At 45.2% G+C, this 14,186-nt stretch overlaps 1 protein-coding gene across 7 annotated transcripts in view; it reads right to left on the bottom strand.

Annotated features, from left to right (window-relative positions):
* Positions 1–14,186, bottom strand: part of FAM120B (family with sequence similarity 120 member B) — a 97,785-nt gene that overhangs the window by 37,520 nt on the left and 46,079 nt on the right. For all 7 annotated transcript variants that reach the window (XM_009452450.5, XM_063812695.1, XM_054686985.2 and 4 more), the window contains one exon: positions 8,519–8,611. In XM_009452450.5, the coding sequence (XP_009450725.2) occupies positions 8,519–8,611 (93 nt within the window). The remainder of the gene's footprint in view (positions 1–8,518; positions 8,612–14,186) is intronic.

Raw genomic sequence — 14,186 nt, 5'->3', positions numbered from 1 at the left:
ACGAGCTTATCCGAGGCTGGGCAGGGCGGTGAGTGTGTGTGTCCTGACCTGAGGCCATAATCAACAGGACTAGGGGAAGATCAAGACCCAGAACACTGTTCACTTTGTGTACTCATGACGACAAAGTACTCATTTGTTGGAAAATGTCACAATGTTCTTCTCAACAGCCTGCAGTCCCTGGCTACGCCTCACCTAGTCTTTCACCCTCTAAGCCTTCGCTGGCTCCTCTCAACCCCCATTCACCCCACACCAGAGACCATGCTGGCCCTGAGCTCTCTCCACTCCACCCCTCACCTCCCAAGTGAAGCTTCCCCTCCTGTGGGTGACATGGGCCCCTGACGGGTGTAGGCCACCAGGGGAACCCCACTCAGGTGCGCTCACACGCCACTCTCCCTCATGCCCTGGCACCTGCCCCTCAGAGCACAGGTCCAGCCAAATAGACTCAGCTGCCTGCCCCTCCCCACTTGCCATTCCCCTTCCCGGCCACCCCCACTTCCCAGATGCAATGGAGAGACTCCTACTCTTTCCTAGGAGCCAGCAAAGCTCTGCCAAGGCAACCGGCCAGAACCTAACCGCTTCCCCCACCCATGAGTCCCAGCTCTCAGCTCCCCACACACTAAGCTCTCGTCTCACCAGGATAACTGGGGAGGCCTTTGCTTCCCTTTCAGCTTTCAGGCAGCAGAATCTAACTCCCAAGAACAACGATTTAGTGCCACCTCCCAACAGCTGCAGAGAAACGTGTATTATATCTTGAGAGTCTGGATGTGCAACATGCCACTGAATGACAGAATGCCACTGAGTCTACATTTTGCTTATTTATCTATTTTTTCCTACAAGACTTAGGCTCCAAGCATTTTCCCACAGAGAACAAGAAACAGCTCACTGCTGTTATGATTGTGAGGAGTTCCTGCTCTGTCCCCTTTGCATTTCTGGTCAAGGGTCCTTTTACCAACACCTGCTGAGCCTGTCACAGACCACCCCACCCGATGGTGATGGCAGGCGGATAAACACTTGCACCAACTGGCCAGGCTTTGCAATTCTGATAGTCTCAAAAAGGGTGTGTGTTCCTTCCGTGATTCCAACAGAGCCCTGCTCCAGGCAGCCTGTGGGGGAGGCGGGGTGTCAGGGGCCCAGCCCTGCTCCAGGCAGCCTGGCAGGGGGGAGGGGGGGAGTGAGGGGTGTGTGTGTGTGTCAGGGGGCCCGTGCTCATGCCTCTCTACCACTGCCACCGCCCAGTTTTGCCAACTCTTTGATTTGAATTCCCTCAGGAGGACACATCTAGTTCACAAACAGAAAACATCTGGGCCTTTTTCCTGGGCAATTCTTTCCTCCATGGGTTCATGCTTCAGCATCTGCTATCATCAAAAGCACTGCCTGCAATCTCTTTCTTCAGGTGGACATTATTTGAGAACAAGGGGCAAAACCAAAGGGTGAAGTCCAAGACACAACTTTAGTTTCAAACAGCCAAGAATGCATGACATAGACCACAGCTGTCATCCCTAGTAAGGCGAGAAGGAACCCTGCAGACCAAGCAGCAGATGAACCTAGACTCTTTTCTGCCACCGTCTTGAGAAATCCCCACAGCCAGCATGAATCCTCGTCCTCCGTGTTCAGACATAAGCCTCTCATTAGCCTTGGTTTATGACATTTTGGTCCCAGAAAATCCAAGTGGGCTCAAAGTCTGACCAGCTTCACACACACACAAATACGTATTCAATTCCATGTGGGTAAAGTGCCAGGAGGGAGCTGTAGGAGACAGGAGATGGCCTAGGGCTCAGCCTGACTGGGGGTTTCGGCAGGAGTACGTGCCCCAGGCACACCACGCCCTTTTCTGCACTCTGCCCCATCCTCTCCTCCTCTCATTCTGATGTTGTAAACTCCAGAGCCCTAGCTTTGCTTTTCAACCCAGAAGTCAATCCAGTGAATCAGAAAATCATCCCATGGTCATCTATATGAACATGTACGAAAGGGCTTTTAGCTTCACCAACTGTAGGTCTCACTCGCCACTGCAATCTACAAGCTCATAGCATTTCCAGGTAACAGAGGGGTGAGAAATGAAAACGCCAACACAGTTATCTGAAGAGGATGATCTTGGGGAGGAAGGAAAGGCATGCCAGCATCTGTGTTTCAGCAGCACCAGCCTCTGAAGGGCCCTCAGGCATCCCTGTCCCAAGTGCCCCCATCAGCTCTTGAGACTAGAATTGTAGAGAACCCCAGAGAGAGGTGTCAGAGGGAGCTCTGCAAAGATGGGGCTTTGTCTAGACACCTGCTTTGTATTTGCACAAACACTTTGCTGAACCAGACAGACTCTGACTGTCTCAGCAAATGCTCATGTATACTTTTAAATTGCAGGTATCCATTTAATGAAGTTAATCAATGTTGGCAGGATGCTAGGTGCTGGAAAATAAAGAGGAGCAAGAATACTGTCCCTTTCCTCAAAGGGGCATTAGTCTAGGAGAGGAGGGAAACTGAAAACCCTAAGTGGGACACTCTGGCTTCTCACCCATGAGTCCCCCTCAGAACACACACCAGACCAACCTAGCCAGGACTCTGGGATAGTGACTTGGCATGTGGATTCAGAACAAGACTCACAGTGTGAAAGGTGCTGCTGAACAAAGATAAATAAAAGGGACATCGCAGGCTCAAAGGAGGAGAGGTCAGAGAAGGTGGAGGAGACCCAGGGCCCCTGGATATGGAAGTTGGGCATTTTTCAGCCTTTGCTTCAGTGACTTCATGCAATGGAAGGGGCAGGCATCTCTCTCAGTGACTGAACAAGAGGAAATGCAGCACAAATCACCAGCACATAGCCACATCCCGAAAAAAACAAAACACATTTTTAAAAAATTATGTTTTGGCTGGGCGTGGCTGCTCATGACTGTAATGCCAGCACTGCGGGAGGCTGATGCAGGCCCATCACTGAAGGTCAGGAGTTCCAGACCAGTCTGGCCAACATGGTAAAACCCCATCTCTATTGAAAATACAAAAATTAGCTGGGTGTGGTGGTGCATGCCTGTAATCCCAGCTACTCGGGAGGCTGAGGTTGCAGTGAGCTGAGTTCGCGCCACTGCACTCTAGCCTGGGTGACAGGGTGAGACTCTGTCTAAAAAAAACAAAACAAAACATGATGTTTAGTAAGTGCTTTCTTGATATAATCTCACTGTAGGAATGCCACGTTTCGCTGGTGCACACACTATCACAGCACAGTGATTACCAAGGAAATGGAGACCCAGAATTACTTTATTGTTATGATCCTGTAATCAAAATAAAGTAAAAACTGGGGCTTCAGGCCTTGCCTGGGACCTGTATTTTCACTAAAAGCTGCTACTGGCATAGACAATGATCAGTCATCACACTCTATGTTAACAAACACAGCACACACAGCTTGCTGTTTTCTGAGCGCCCCAGCAGGCCCCAGGCCAAGCTGTGCTGTACAAGGCAGGGGACGATGCTGCTGACACAGGTGTGACTTGCTGCCCTCGCCATGCACACCAGGGACAGCGGTGGGTACGAGGCAGCCACATGCAGGGGAATCTTAAGAAGATGGCTTGAATTTTACAGTAAGATTTTATCTTTCATCAACTCACATCTTTTCCTTTTAATTTTCCAACCAAAATATGACCAAGAACTTCCCAATGATTAGCTATGAGGCACTAGAAAAAGTGGCTGAGGTACTAGCTCATGGAGTTCTCAGTGTGTAAGAGACGGAGCCAGAATTCCCTAACAGTCAGAGCCTCCACCTGGAGAGCGGGCTGGAGACAAAGCCAGCAGGAGGAGGGGTGATGGTTTTGTGGCTTTCAGAGCCCTGACAAGGCAAAGATAAACTGATGGGGCAAAGAAAGGCAGAGGAATTTCTCGGCTTTTTCTCCAAAAAGAGAGCAAGAGCTCATTTATAAAATCATCATTGCCAGGGTGGTGGCTCCTGCCTGTAATCCCAGCACTTTGGGAGGCTGAGGCAGGAGGATTGCTTGAGCTCAGGAGTTCGAGACCATCCTGGGCAACATAGCAACACCCCATCTCTCAAAAAAAAAAATACAAAAATTAGCTAGGCATGGTGGTGTGCGCCTGTGGTCCCAACTACTAGGAAGGCTGAGGTGGGAGGATGGCTTGAGCCTGGGAGGCAGAGGTTGCAGTGAGACAAGATTGTACCACTGTACTCCAGTCTGGGCAACAGAGCCAGACCTTGTCTCAAAAAAAAAAAAAAAAGAAAAAAGAAAGAAAACAAATTATTATTATTATTGCACCCTGGGATGAGAGCAAAATGACTTCTGAGCACACACCATGTGAGTGCACACACTGGGCCTGGCCCCACGGCAGTATACGTAGTACACACTCCACTCTGCTCAATGAGAGAATAACGGCAACCATGGCATCGTGTTCTACAGAGGACTTTACAAAATGATCTGGGCCTGTATCAGATTCTTACAGAACACTGGGAGAGTGGCAGGTAGATAATTATACCTCTTTCCACATTCCTAGACAGTACATGGTATACCCACTGACTGCAGAGAGGAGCCTGAACCAGGATGCTGGACTCCAGGCCCACAAGGGCACCAGCTGTGGAGAGCTGGATGGCAACAAGAGAGTGATCCATAACCTTGAATGTCCACAGAAACATTCCTCCTGTCACATCAATAAACAGGGTACTGAGGGTGCCAGAGTTCATGTCCTCTTCTGCCGTGTCTCTACCTCCCCCCTTCAAGTTGTTTGAAGAGGGAGACCTCACAATTTACTTGTCCATAATATAATTCAGCCTATTGCTTAATTTACTTTACTTCTGTACTATAAAGAGATTCTGGTCAGATGTGGTGGCTCACACCTATAATCCTAGCACTTTCGGAGGCTGAGGTGAGTAGATCACTCGAGGTCAGGAGTTCAAGACCAGCCTGGCCAACATGGTGAAACCCTGTCTCTACTAAAAATACAAAAATTAGCCGGGTGTGGTGGTGTGTGCCTGGAATCCCAACTACTCAGGAGGCTGAGGCATGAGAATCAGTTGAACCCAGGAGGTGGAGGTTGCAGTGAGCTGAGATCGCGCCACTGCACTCCAGCCTAGGCAACAGAGCGAGGCTCTGTCTCAAAAAATTAAAAAAGAAAGATTCTAACTTAAATCCCACATACATCTATATGTATGTGTATGTATGATCACAAGGGTTGTACAAACTATGTATGAAGGATCACATGTCCTATTCAAAGTTCAATCGAGCAGGTATGTTCTCTAGAACCATACACTAGAAGCTCACACTGAAAGTTACAGACATGAATAGGAAAACTGGCAAACACATAACTGGCACTCAGAGACCTAACTACAAAGGGAAAACAACTGCCATCATTTCTGCTCACAGGCCTGTCCTTGGTATCCAGAAAACAGCAGCCTCCTGTCACGTGCACAACTATCCTTTGTCCTTTACTTTTAAAAGTCATGTTTTGGTTTTCTTAAACTGTAAGTAATACTGCTTTCCTTCTTTCTTCTTTCCTTTACTTATAACATTATTGCAGGTTAAGGGTTCTTGTATTCTTATGTATTTCTATGTATGTAAATGAATGTGTATATACATAAATATGTACTATGCACCTTTACACATATAATCCAGTCACCTAAATTTTTAATATGTATGTAACTATATATATATATATATATATATATATAGTTTTAAGGCTATATTTGAGTAGGAAAGTAATGTTGGGCAAAGAACTAATAGGGTGTTTTAAAATTCACTATGAGCAACAGTGACTTACCCACTGCCAGAAGAGCCACCTACCCAACAGTGGCTGGTGACACCAGGGCACACACCTCTGTGGCTCAATTAGCTCATTATTGAGAAAGCCACCGCGAACTCCCAACGCAATACGACTGCAACGTGAAGCAGTCAGAACAGAGTCAGGCTGTGGGGAGGCTGCACCTGGACCCAACTCCTTCCCCAAACCACATCTCCACCTTTCACAAGAGGGAGCCAGCAGGGCTGCTGAGTGGTGACTCTGCCCTACCTAGGATATCAAGCCAGTCCTTGGCTGGTGGGGAGATGAGCGAAACTCACATTCTGTTCTTAGTGCCATGGTTTGTTAGAAAAAACGCCCTCCTTGTGGAAGCATTTTCCTAAGTGACCTCAGGGATCACAAGCTGCCCAGTCACAATTCTCAGAAGGAACCAATGATTAATAATTGGCACAGGTCCCACTTTTAACAGAACAGAACTAGAAGCATGGGACAAGTCTCTGCTACGTTTGTATACACCAGTGCTGCTGAGTGGATGGCTAAGGGGAAGTGGCCTCTGTGTGATGGCTGCGTACTTATGGGAGTGCTTTTAAAACCAACCTTTTTCTACAGCATCTTTATTTAATCATGTCTTTCTCATGGAAAATGGCAGCATGGCCAGAACCCCGGACAGGGTGTCAAAAGCCTGGCTCTACTTTAGCCTTGCCAATTACAACATGGCAAGGGTGTGCAAATCCACGGGGTGTGGAAACGAAGATCGAATGCGCTAAATGCCTACAAAGAACAGTACACCTTCTGCTGCATTTAAATCTTGGTTTCTTCATTTTACAAATGAGAGGACACTGAGGCACACAGAAGTTTGGTTACTTGCCGTATGTCCTTAAGAACCTGCTCAAGACCCCATAGTTGGTGAAGGGCAGATCCAGCTCCCTCATCTGTGTGACTCTCAGACTCCAGTGCTATGTTGCCCACATGGCCTAGGACCAGAGAACAGGACCCAGGGTTCCTTTCTGTAATACTTCTGTCTTGTTGTTTAATTCTTCTGACAGGGAAGAGGGGAGCAGGTGAGGCCCCCAGACTATAATGGAAATGGCTCAGCAGCTGCTACAAACACCCACAGCCAATGGCAGCCACAACCAGGGCCCAGGAGGGAGGCCAGGGCTGCCGCTCAGCGTGAAGAATGCACATTAACCTACTGATAACTTAAAATTAACATTTTAAAATTCTGTTTTTGCTTAATGGAGGAAAAAAAGGCCACTTTTTGGATACTGATGCTATGAAATTTCTAATACAAAAAAAAATCTGGCATTGTTCATTAGTTGGACTGCTATGCTATGAGAATTAGTTTATGAATGAAACCTAGTATTGAAAGTTGTGGCCGGGTGTGGTGGCTCACACCTATAATCCCAGCACTTTGGGAGGCCCAGGCGGGAGGATGGCTTGAGCCCAGGAGTCTGAGACCAGCCTGGGCAACATAATGAGATGTCGTCTCCACACACACACGTACATGCACATGTACACACACACATATAAATTAGCCAGGGTGGTGCATGCCTGTGGTCCCAGCTACCCAGGAGGCTGAGGTGGGAGGCTCACTTGAGCCTATGGGGCAGAGGTTGCAGTGAGCAGGGACTGAGCCATTGCATTCCAGCCTGGGCAACAGAGTGAGTCTTAACACCAAAAAAAAAAAATAAGTTGTGAGGTGATTTTTTTTTTTTTTTTTTTTTTTTTGAGACAGAGTTTCGCTCTTGTTGCCCAGGTTGGAGTGCAATGGCATGATCTCAGCTCACATCAACCTCTGCCTCCCGGTTTCAAGCGATTCTATTGCCTCAGCCTTGCAGGTAGCTAGGATTACAGGCACACACCTGGCTAATTTTTGTATTTTTAGTAGAGATGAGGGTTCACCATGTTGGCCAGGCTGGTCTGGAACTCCTGACCTCAGGTGATCCACCTGCCTCGGCCTCCCAAAGTGGTGGGATGACAGGCGTGAGCCACTGCACCTGGCCTAAGTTGTGAGGTTTGAGTAAAAGCCATTTATAAATGAAACTTAGTTTTTTCCATTAGAAAAACAAGTAAAACGAATGCAACTGAACTATAGCTATGGATAAACCAATAACCACGATCAGATGGCATTGATAAAGCAGAATTTTAAGATTCCATCCATAGGTGACTTGACCTTGGGATATTCTAACAGGAAACAACACCCAGTACCCAGGTCCACAAGGGTGCAGCCACAGAGGAGAGCTGTAGAACTTAGCTGTGATCGGGCCATTTTGTGAAATTAAAGAAATAAGCACTCCCGGAGGGCATGTCTGAATACAAACAATAGAGGCTGCGGATCTCCTAGCTGAGGTGTACCCTCTCCCTCATATGAAGTTCTTTACTGAACGCTTGCCACAGGCAAGGCGCCAGGAGGGATCCAGGAAGGTGCCAGGCGGCCCCGCCCTTGAGCCAGCAGCCATCTGGGAGGCAGGCCAAGGGAGGGCCAAAACTGCTAACACCAGAAATTAATAAGGTTTATAGAGAACCACATAACATATTCTCTTCAAATCACTAGCCTATAAAGGCAGTATTGAGAACTACAAGTTTCACAAAACTGGAACTGAGGCAGCACCTATTAGTACCTCATCTGGCTGCTCATCCCAGAGCCATTAAACAGACGAAGAGAAACTACTGCATCACGAAAAGATCCTGAGTAAAATACCTTCCTGACCTTTTCTGTGACACTTCAACTATAATGGGAAAGAGAAGGCTGCACTGCACAGCTGTCTTCCAGGCAGTGACAACTAACTGGTCACGTCTGTACCTGTAGATTTGCGAGCTGCGAGGTGGATTTTCCTTGGAGGCACAAGGCCTGCGCAATAAACGCATGCAAATCCTCCAGGCAAAGCGTGTCCACCTGAAAAGGACAGAGAAAGGCCAGTGTTAGGCTACAGGAAAAATTAAACATTTCTTACAAATTGATCTCAGTTATTAACTATGAGTGTGTGTATAGGTGCAAACACGCACACACAGGCATGTACAGGCACACGCACAGGCACCCACACGTGCACACAAGCACACAGAGGTGCACACACATAGGTACACACACAGGCATGCACACACACATGGACACACATGTACACACACAGGTGTACACACAGGCACACGCACAGGTGCACAAACAGGCACATGCACAGGCACACACATGGTGCATCAGACCTCAGGCAGCAGACAGTATGCAGGTGGAAAGAGCACAGCCTCTTCACACCATCCTTGGCTCCTGGCTGTGAAGCTCTCTCTATGGTGTCCCCAGTTGTGCACACAACTCACAGCCCAGCTGGAAGGGGAGCCTGAATTTCTAGTTGGGTTAGACTCTAACAAGGCAAAACTCCGCAGAACATCTGGGAATAATCATGAGGTGCCAACCAAGACCAGGTCTTAGAGCCAGACAGTTGATCACGTTTGGGACAAATTGCACAGAGCAAACAGTTCAGGGGTTTTCAGAGAGCGAATATCCACAGCTGGGCTGAGCTGGGGTCATCATCCACTTTTGGCAACCTAGAGGAAACCTGTGTCCTCGAATCCTAGTTGAGAGTAAATCAGAACCCACAATATGAGACCCTACTAATCCTCTGTGGAATCAAGATGCAACAAAAGTGAGAAAAGGAAGGAGGGACAGAGGAACAAGAGACAGCAAAGGACAGACTGAGCACTGCTTGGTGTGGAGTAGATGATGGAGATAAGGAGAGGGCATGAAGAGCGGGGAAGACACGGACGGTCCAGACCCCATCAAGAGCAGACGGTGCCACCCCTTCCCCTGCCCCACACGGTGAGGAGGTCGAGACATTCCTCTCCCAGCCACCGCGTTCAGCTACCCAGATAAAGGCAGGACGTGCCCGCTGACTGAACGACTCCACGGCATCCTAAGACCGCAAGAGCTGCTTCTCTCAGAAGAGCACCTTCTGCGGCAAGTAAAGGCTCGCGGAAAAAGAAATAGAAAGCCAACAGCAGACCCATGAATAACAACTTCACTGATTCTTCTTGGATATTAAAAATGGCTAACATGCCTATTTGCAATAAAAACAACCCCACCATAAATCAGAAAGACTCCTGTGCTCCCCTGGAGGATGGTGGCATTTGCTTCCACCAGGGTGGGGGTGCTGACTGCTGCTTGGACCTGCCAATGCTCTTACTCACCATGTCACTATCCTAGTCCACTTTTATTCCAAGTAGGTATTACCTTGGAATAAAAGGAATATAAAATATATGCATTTCTATGATGTAAACTTACCTTTCCAGAGGATATTCTCAGATGAGTCTTTAATAAAATCATTTGTGGCTGTTATTAACTGGGAGGTCAGACCAAATGAGAGTACAGTTGACCCCTGACAATACAGGTTTGAATTGCATGGGTTCACTTATATGTGGATTTTTTTTCAACCAAATGCAGATGGAAAAATACAATGTTCATGGGATGTAAAACCCGAATATAAATGGCCAGCTTTTCAAATCTGTGGGCTCCACAGGCTGACCGCAGGACTTGAGGATGCATGGATTTTGGCATCCTTGGGGGTCCTGGGACCAATCCCTCACATATACCAAGACACAACTGTATTTAGTTTCTCTGTCATTTTCATGCACTGAACAGTATGCTATTTTATCCCATATTACACATCAAAACATCAAATTTAGGCTTAATATATAAAACTGTAATATTTTTATAAATGTATCTTTTTAGCCTTATTAATTCTGAGAGTTATTATCCCTGGGAATAATACAGCACCTTCTTCATCTAGCGAATACCAAATTGATTTGTCAATCTGTTGTCTTCTAGTTTTTAAAAGTTCCAATTTAAACCTCTCCTTTAAAGACAAGTTACCAAGTCTGCTCATGCCAACTTGCACTACAGAGATTTTACTTAAAAGGTCTTTATTAATAGAAAAAAGGTAAAGTGGAAATTTTCTTCCTGATGCTTGTCTTGCTTCAGGCTTATATAAACAGGGATGTGATGTTACTGTTCTGGGGTCCTGGGCTTTTTCTGCTTGAAGTGAATTTAAAGAACTGACAGTCACCTGCACAGTGATGGGAAGGTAGAACTGCGCTGCGTGACCACACACAGGATCAGCAAGCATCGTTCATATGGAACAGCAGGCGGTGTGTCCCTCCTGGGGGGCTGACAATGGCCTTCCCATTGTTGTGCACACACATAGTATCAAGAACAAAACACATGTATTTTTATGGGTGGGAAAAGTCAGCTTACTGGCTATGCACCACTTCTCAAGTCCCACTATGACTCAACGTTAACTACAGACACCTGTAGATTATTAGAAAATAGAAAATATTAACCAATAGTGCATACATGCATATTTAACATATAATATCAAAAGAAATATCTTTTTACATTTTTTTCCTCCAAAGTTTAAGTTTGGGGGTACATATGCAGGATGTGCAGGCTTGTTACATAGGTAAACATGTGCCATGATGGGTTACTGCACAGATCATCTCATCACCTAGGTATCAAGCCCAGCACCCATTAGCGATTCTTCCTGATGCTCTCCTTCCCCCTCCCCGACCCCCTCACAGTCCCCAGTGTGTGTTGTTCCCTGCTATGTGACCCTGTGTTCTCATCATTCAGCTCCCCCTTATAAGTGAGAACATGCAGTATTTGGTTTTCTGTTCCTGTGTTTGTTTGCTGAGGATAATGGCCTCCAACTCCATCCATGTCCCTGCAAAGGACATGATCTAGTTCCTTTTTATGGCTGCATAGTATTCCATGGTGTATATGTACCACATTTTCTTTACTCAGTCTATCACTGATATGCATTTAGGTTGATTCAATGTCTTTGCTATTGTGAATAGTGCTGCAGTGAACATACTCATGCATGTATCTTTACAATAGAATGATTTCTCTTCCTTTGGGTAGATTCAATAATGGAATTGCTGGGTCAAATAGTATTTCTCCTCTAGGTCTCTGAGGAATCACAACACTGTCTTCCACAATTGTTGAACTAATTTACACTCCCACCAACAGTGTAAAAGTGTTCCTGTTTCTCTGCAACCTCGCCAGCATTTGTTGACTTTTTAATAATAGCCATTCTGATTGGCATGAGATAGTATCTCATGGTGGTTTTGATTTGCATTTCTCTAGTGATCAATGATGTTGAACTTTTCTTCATATGTTTGTTGGCTGCATATATGTCCTTTTTGTTTTTTTGAGATAGAGTCTCACTCTATTGCCCAGGCTGGAGTGCAGTGGCATGATCTCGGCTCACTGCAAGCTCCACCTCCCGGGTTCACACCACTCTCCTGCCTCAGCCTCCCAAGTAGCTGGGATTACAGGTGCCTGCCATCACTCCTGGCTAATTTTTTTTTTTTTTTTGTAGAGACGGAGTTTCACCGTGTTAGCCAGGATGGTCTCGATCTCCTGACATCGTGATCCACCTGCCTCAGCCTCCCAAAGTGCTGGGATTACAGGCATCAGCCACCGTGCCCGGCTATATGTCCTCTTTTGAGAAGTGTCTGTTCATATCTTTTGCCCACTTTTTAATGGGATTGTTTTTTTGCTTTTTTCCTTGTAAATCTGTTTAAGTTCTTTGTAGACTCTGGATATTAGACCTCTGTCAGATGAATACATAGTAAAAATTTTCTCCCATTCTGTAGGTTGTTTACTCTGATGATAGTTTATTTTGTTGTGCAGAAGCTCTTTAATTAGATCCCATTTGTCAATTTTTGCTTTTGTTGCAATTGCTTTTGGTGTTTTCATCATGAAGTCTTTACGCATGCCTATGTTCTGAATGGTATTGCCTAGATTTTCTTCTAGGGTTTTTATACTTTTGGGTTTACATTTAAGTCTTTAATCCATCTTGAGTTAATTTTTGTATATAGTGTAATGAAGGGATCCAGTTTCAATTTTCTGTATATGGCTCAGCCAGTTATCCCAGCACCATTAATTAAAGAGGGAGTCTTTCCCTATTGCTTATTTTTGTCAAGTTTGTCAAAGATCAGATGGTTGTAGATGTGTGGTCTTATTTCTGAGTTCTCTATTCTGTTCCATTGTTCTATGTTTCTGTTCTTGTATGGGTACCATGCTGTTTTGGGTATGGTAGCCTTGTAGAATAGTTTGAAGTTGGGTAGCATGATGCCTCCAGCTTTGCCCTTTTTGCTTAGGATTGTCTTGGCTATTCAGGCTCTTTTTTGGTTCTGTATGCATTTTAAAATAGTTTTTTCTAATTCTGTGAGGAATGTCAATGGTAGTTTAATGGGAATAGCATTGAATCTATAAATTACTTTGGGCCATATGGCCATTTTCACAATGTTGATTCTTCCTATCCATGAGCATGGAATGGTTCTCCATTTGTTTGTGTCCTCTCTGATTTCTTTGAGCAGTAGTTTTTAGTTCTCCTTGAAGAGGTCCTTCACTTCCCTTGTTAGCTGTATTACTAGGTATTTTATTCTTTTTGTAGCAATTGTGAATGGGAGTTTATTTGTGATTTGCTTTCCTGTTGTTGGTGTATAGGAATACTGGAGATTTTATATCCCGAGACTTTGCTGAAGTTAGTTCCCAGGGATAAAGTCAACTAGATCATGGTGGATAAGCTTTTTGATCTGCTGCTGGATTTGGTTTGCCAGTATTTTAGTGAGGATTTTTGCATCAATGTTCATCAAGGATATTGGCCTGAAGTTTTCTTTCTTCGTTCTATGTCTACCAGGTTTTGGTATCAGGATGATGCTGGACTCATAGAACAAGTTAGAAAGGAGTCCTTCCTTTTCAATATTTTGGAACAGTTTCAGTAGAAATGGTGCCAGCTCTTCTTTGTACCTCTGGTAGAATTCAGCTGTGAATCCATCTGGTTCTGGATTTTTTTGTTTGTTTGTTTGGTAAGCTATTTATTATTGCCTTAATTTCAGAACTCATTATTGGTCTACTTAGGGATTCAATTGGTCTATTCAGGGATTCAATTTCTTCCTGGTTCAGTCTCAGGAAGGCATATGTGTACAGGAATTTATCAATGTCATCTAGATTTTCTAGTTTATGTGCACAGAGGTGTTTACAGTATTCTCTGATGGTTGCTTATATTTCTGTGAGGTGAGTGGTGATAACCCCCTTATCATTTCTGATTGTATTTATTTGATTCTTCTCTCTTCTTTATTAGTGTAGCTAGTGGTCTATTAATTTAAAAAAAAACAGCTCCTGGATTCATTGATTTTTTTTAAAAAGGTTTTTTGTGTCTCTATCTCCTTCAGTTCAGCTCTGATCTTGGTTATTTCTTGTGTTCTGCTAGCTTTGGGGTTTTCTTTTGCTCTTGGTTCTCTAGTTCTTTTAGTAGAGATGTCAGGTTGTTAACTTGAGATCTTTCCAGCATTTAGTGCTATAAATTTCCCTCTTAACATTGCTTTAGCTGCAGCCCAGAGATTCTGGTAAGTAGTCTCTTTGTTCTCATTAATTTCATTATTTAACCAAGAGTCATTCAGGGGCAGGTTGTTCAATTTCC

The sequence above is a fragment of the Pan troglodytes genome, chromosome 5 (genome assembly GCF_028858775.2).
Source record: "Pan troglodytes isolate AG18354 chromosome 5, NHGRI_mPanTro3-v2.0_pri, whole genome shotgun sequence".
Taxonomy (NCBI): domain Eukaryota; kingdom Metazoa; phylum Chordata; class Mammalia; order Primates; family Hominidae; genus Pan; species Pan troglodytes.
This window is presented reverse-complemented; position numbering and strand designations above follow the sequence as displayed.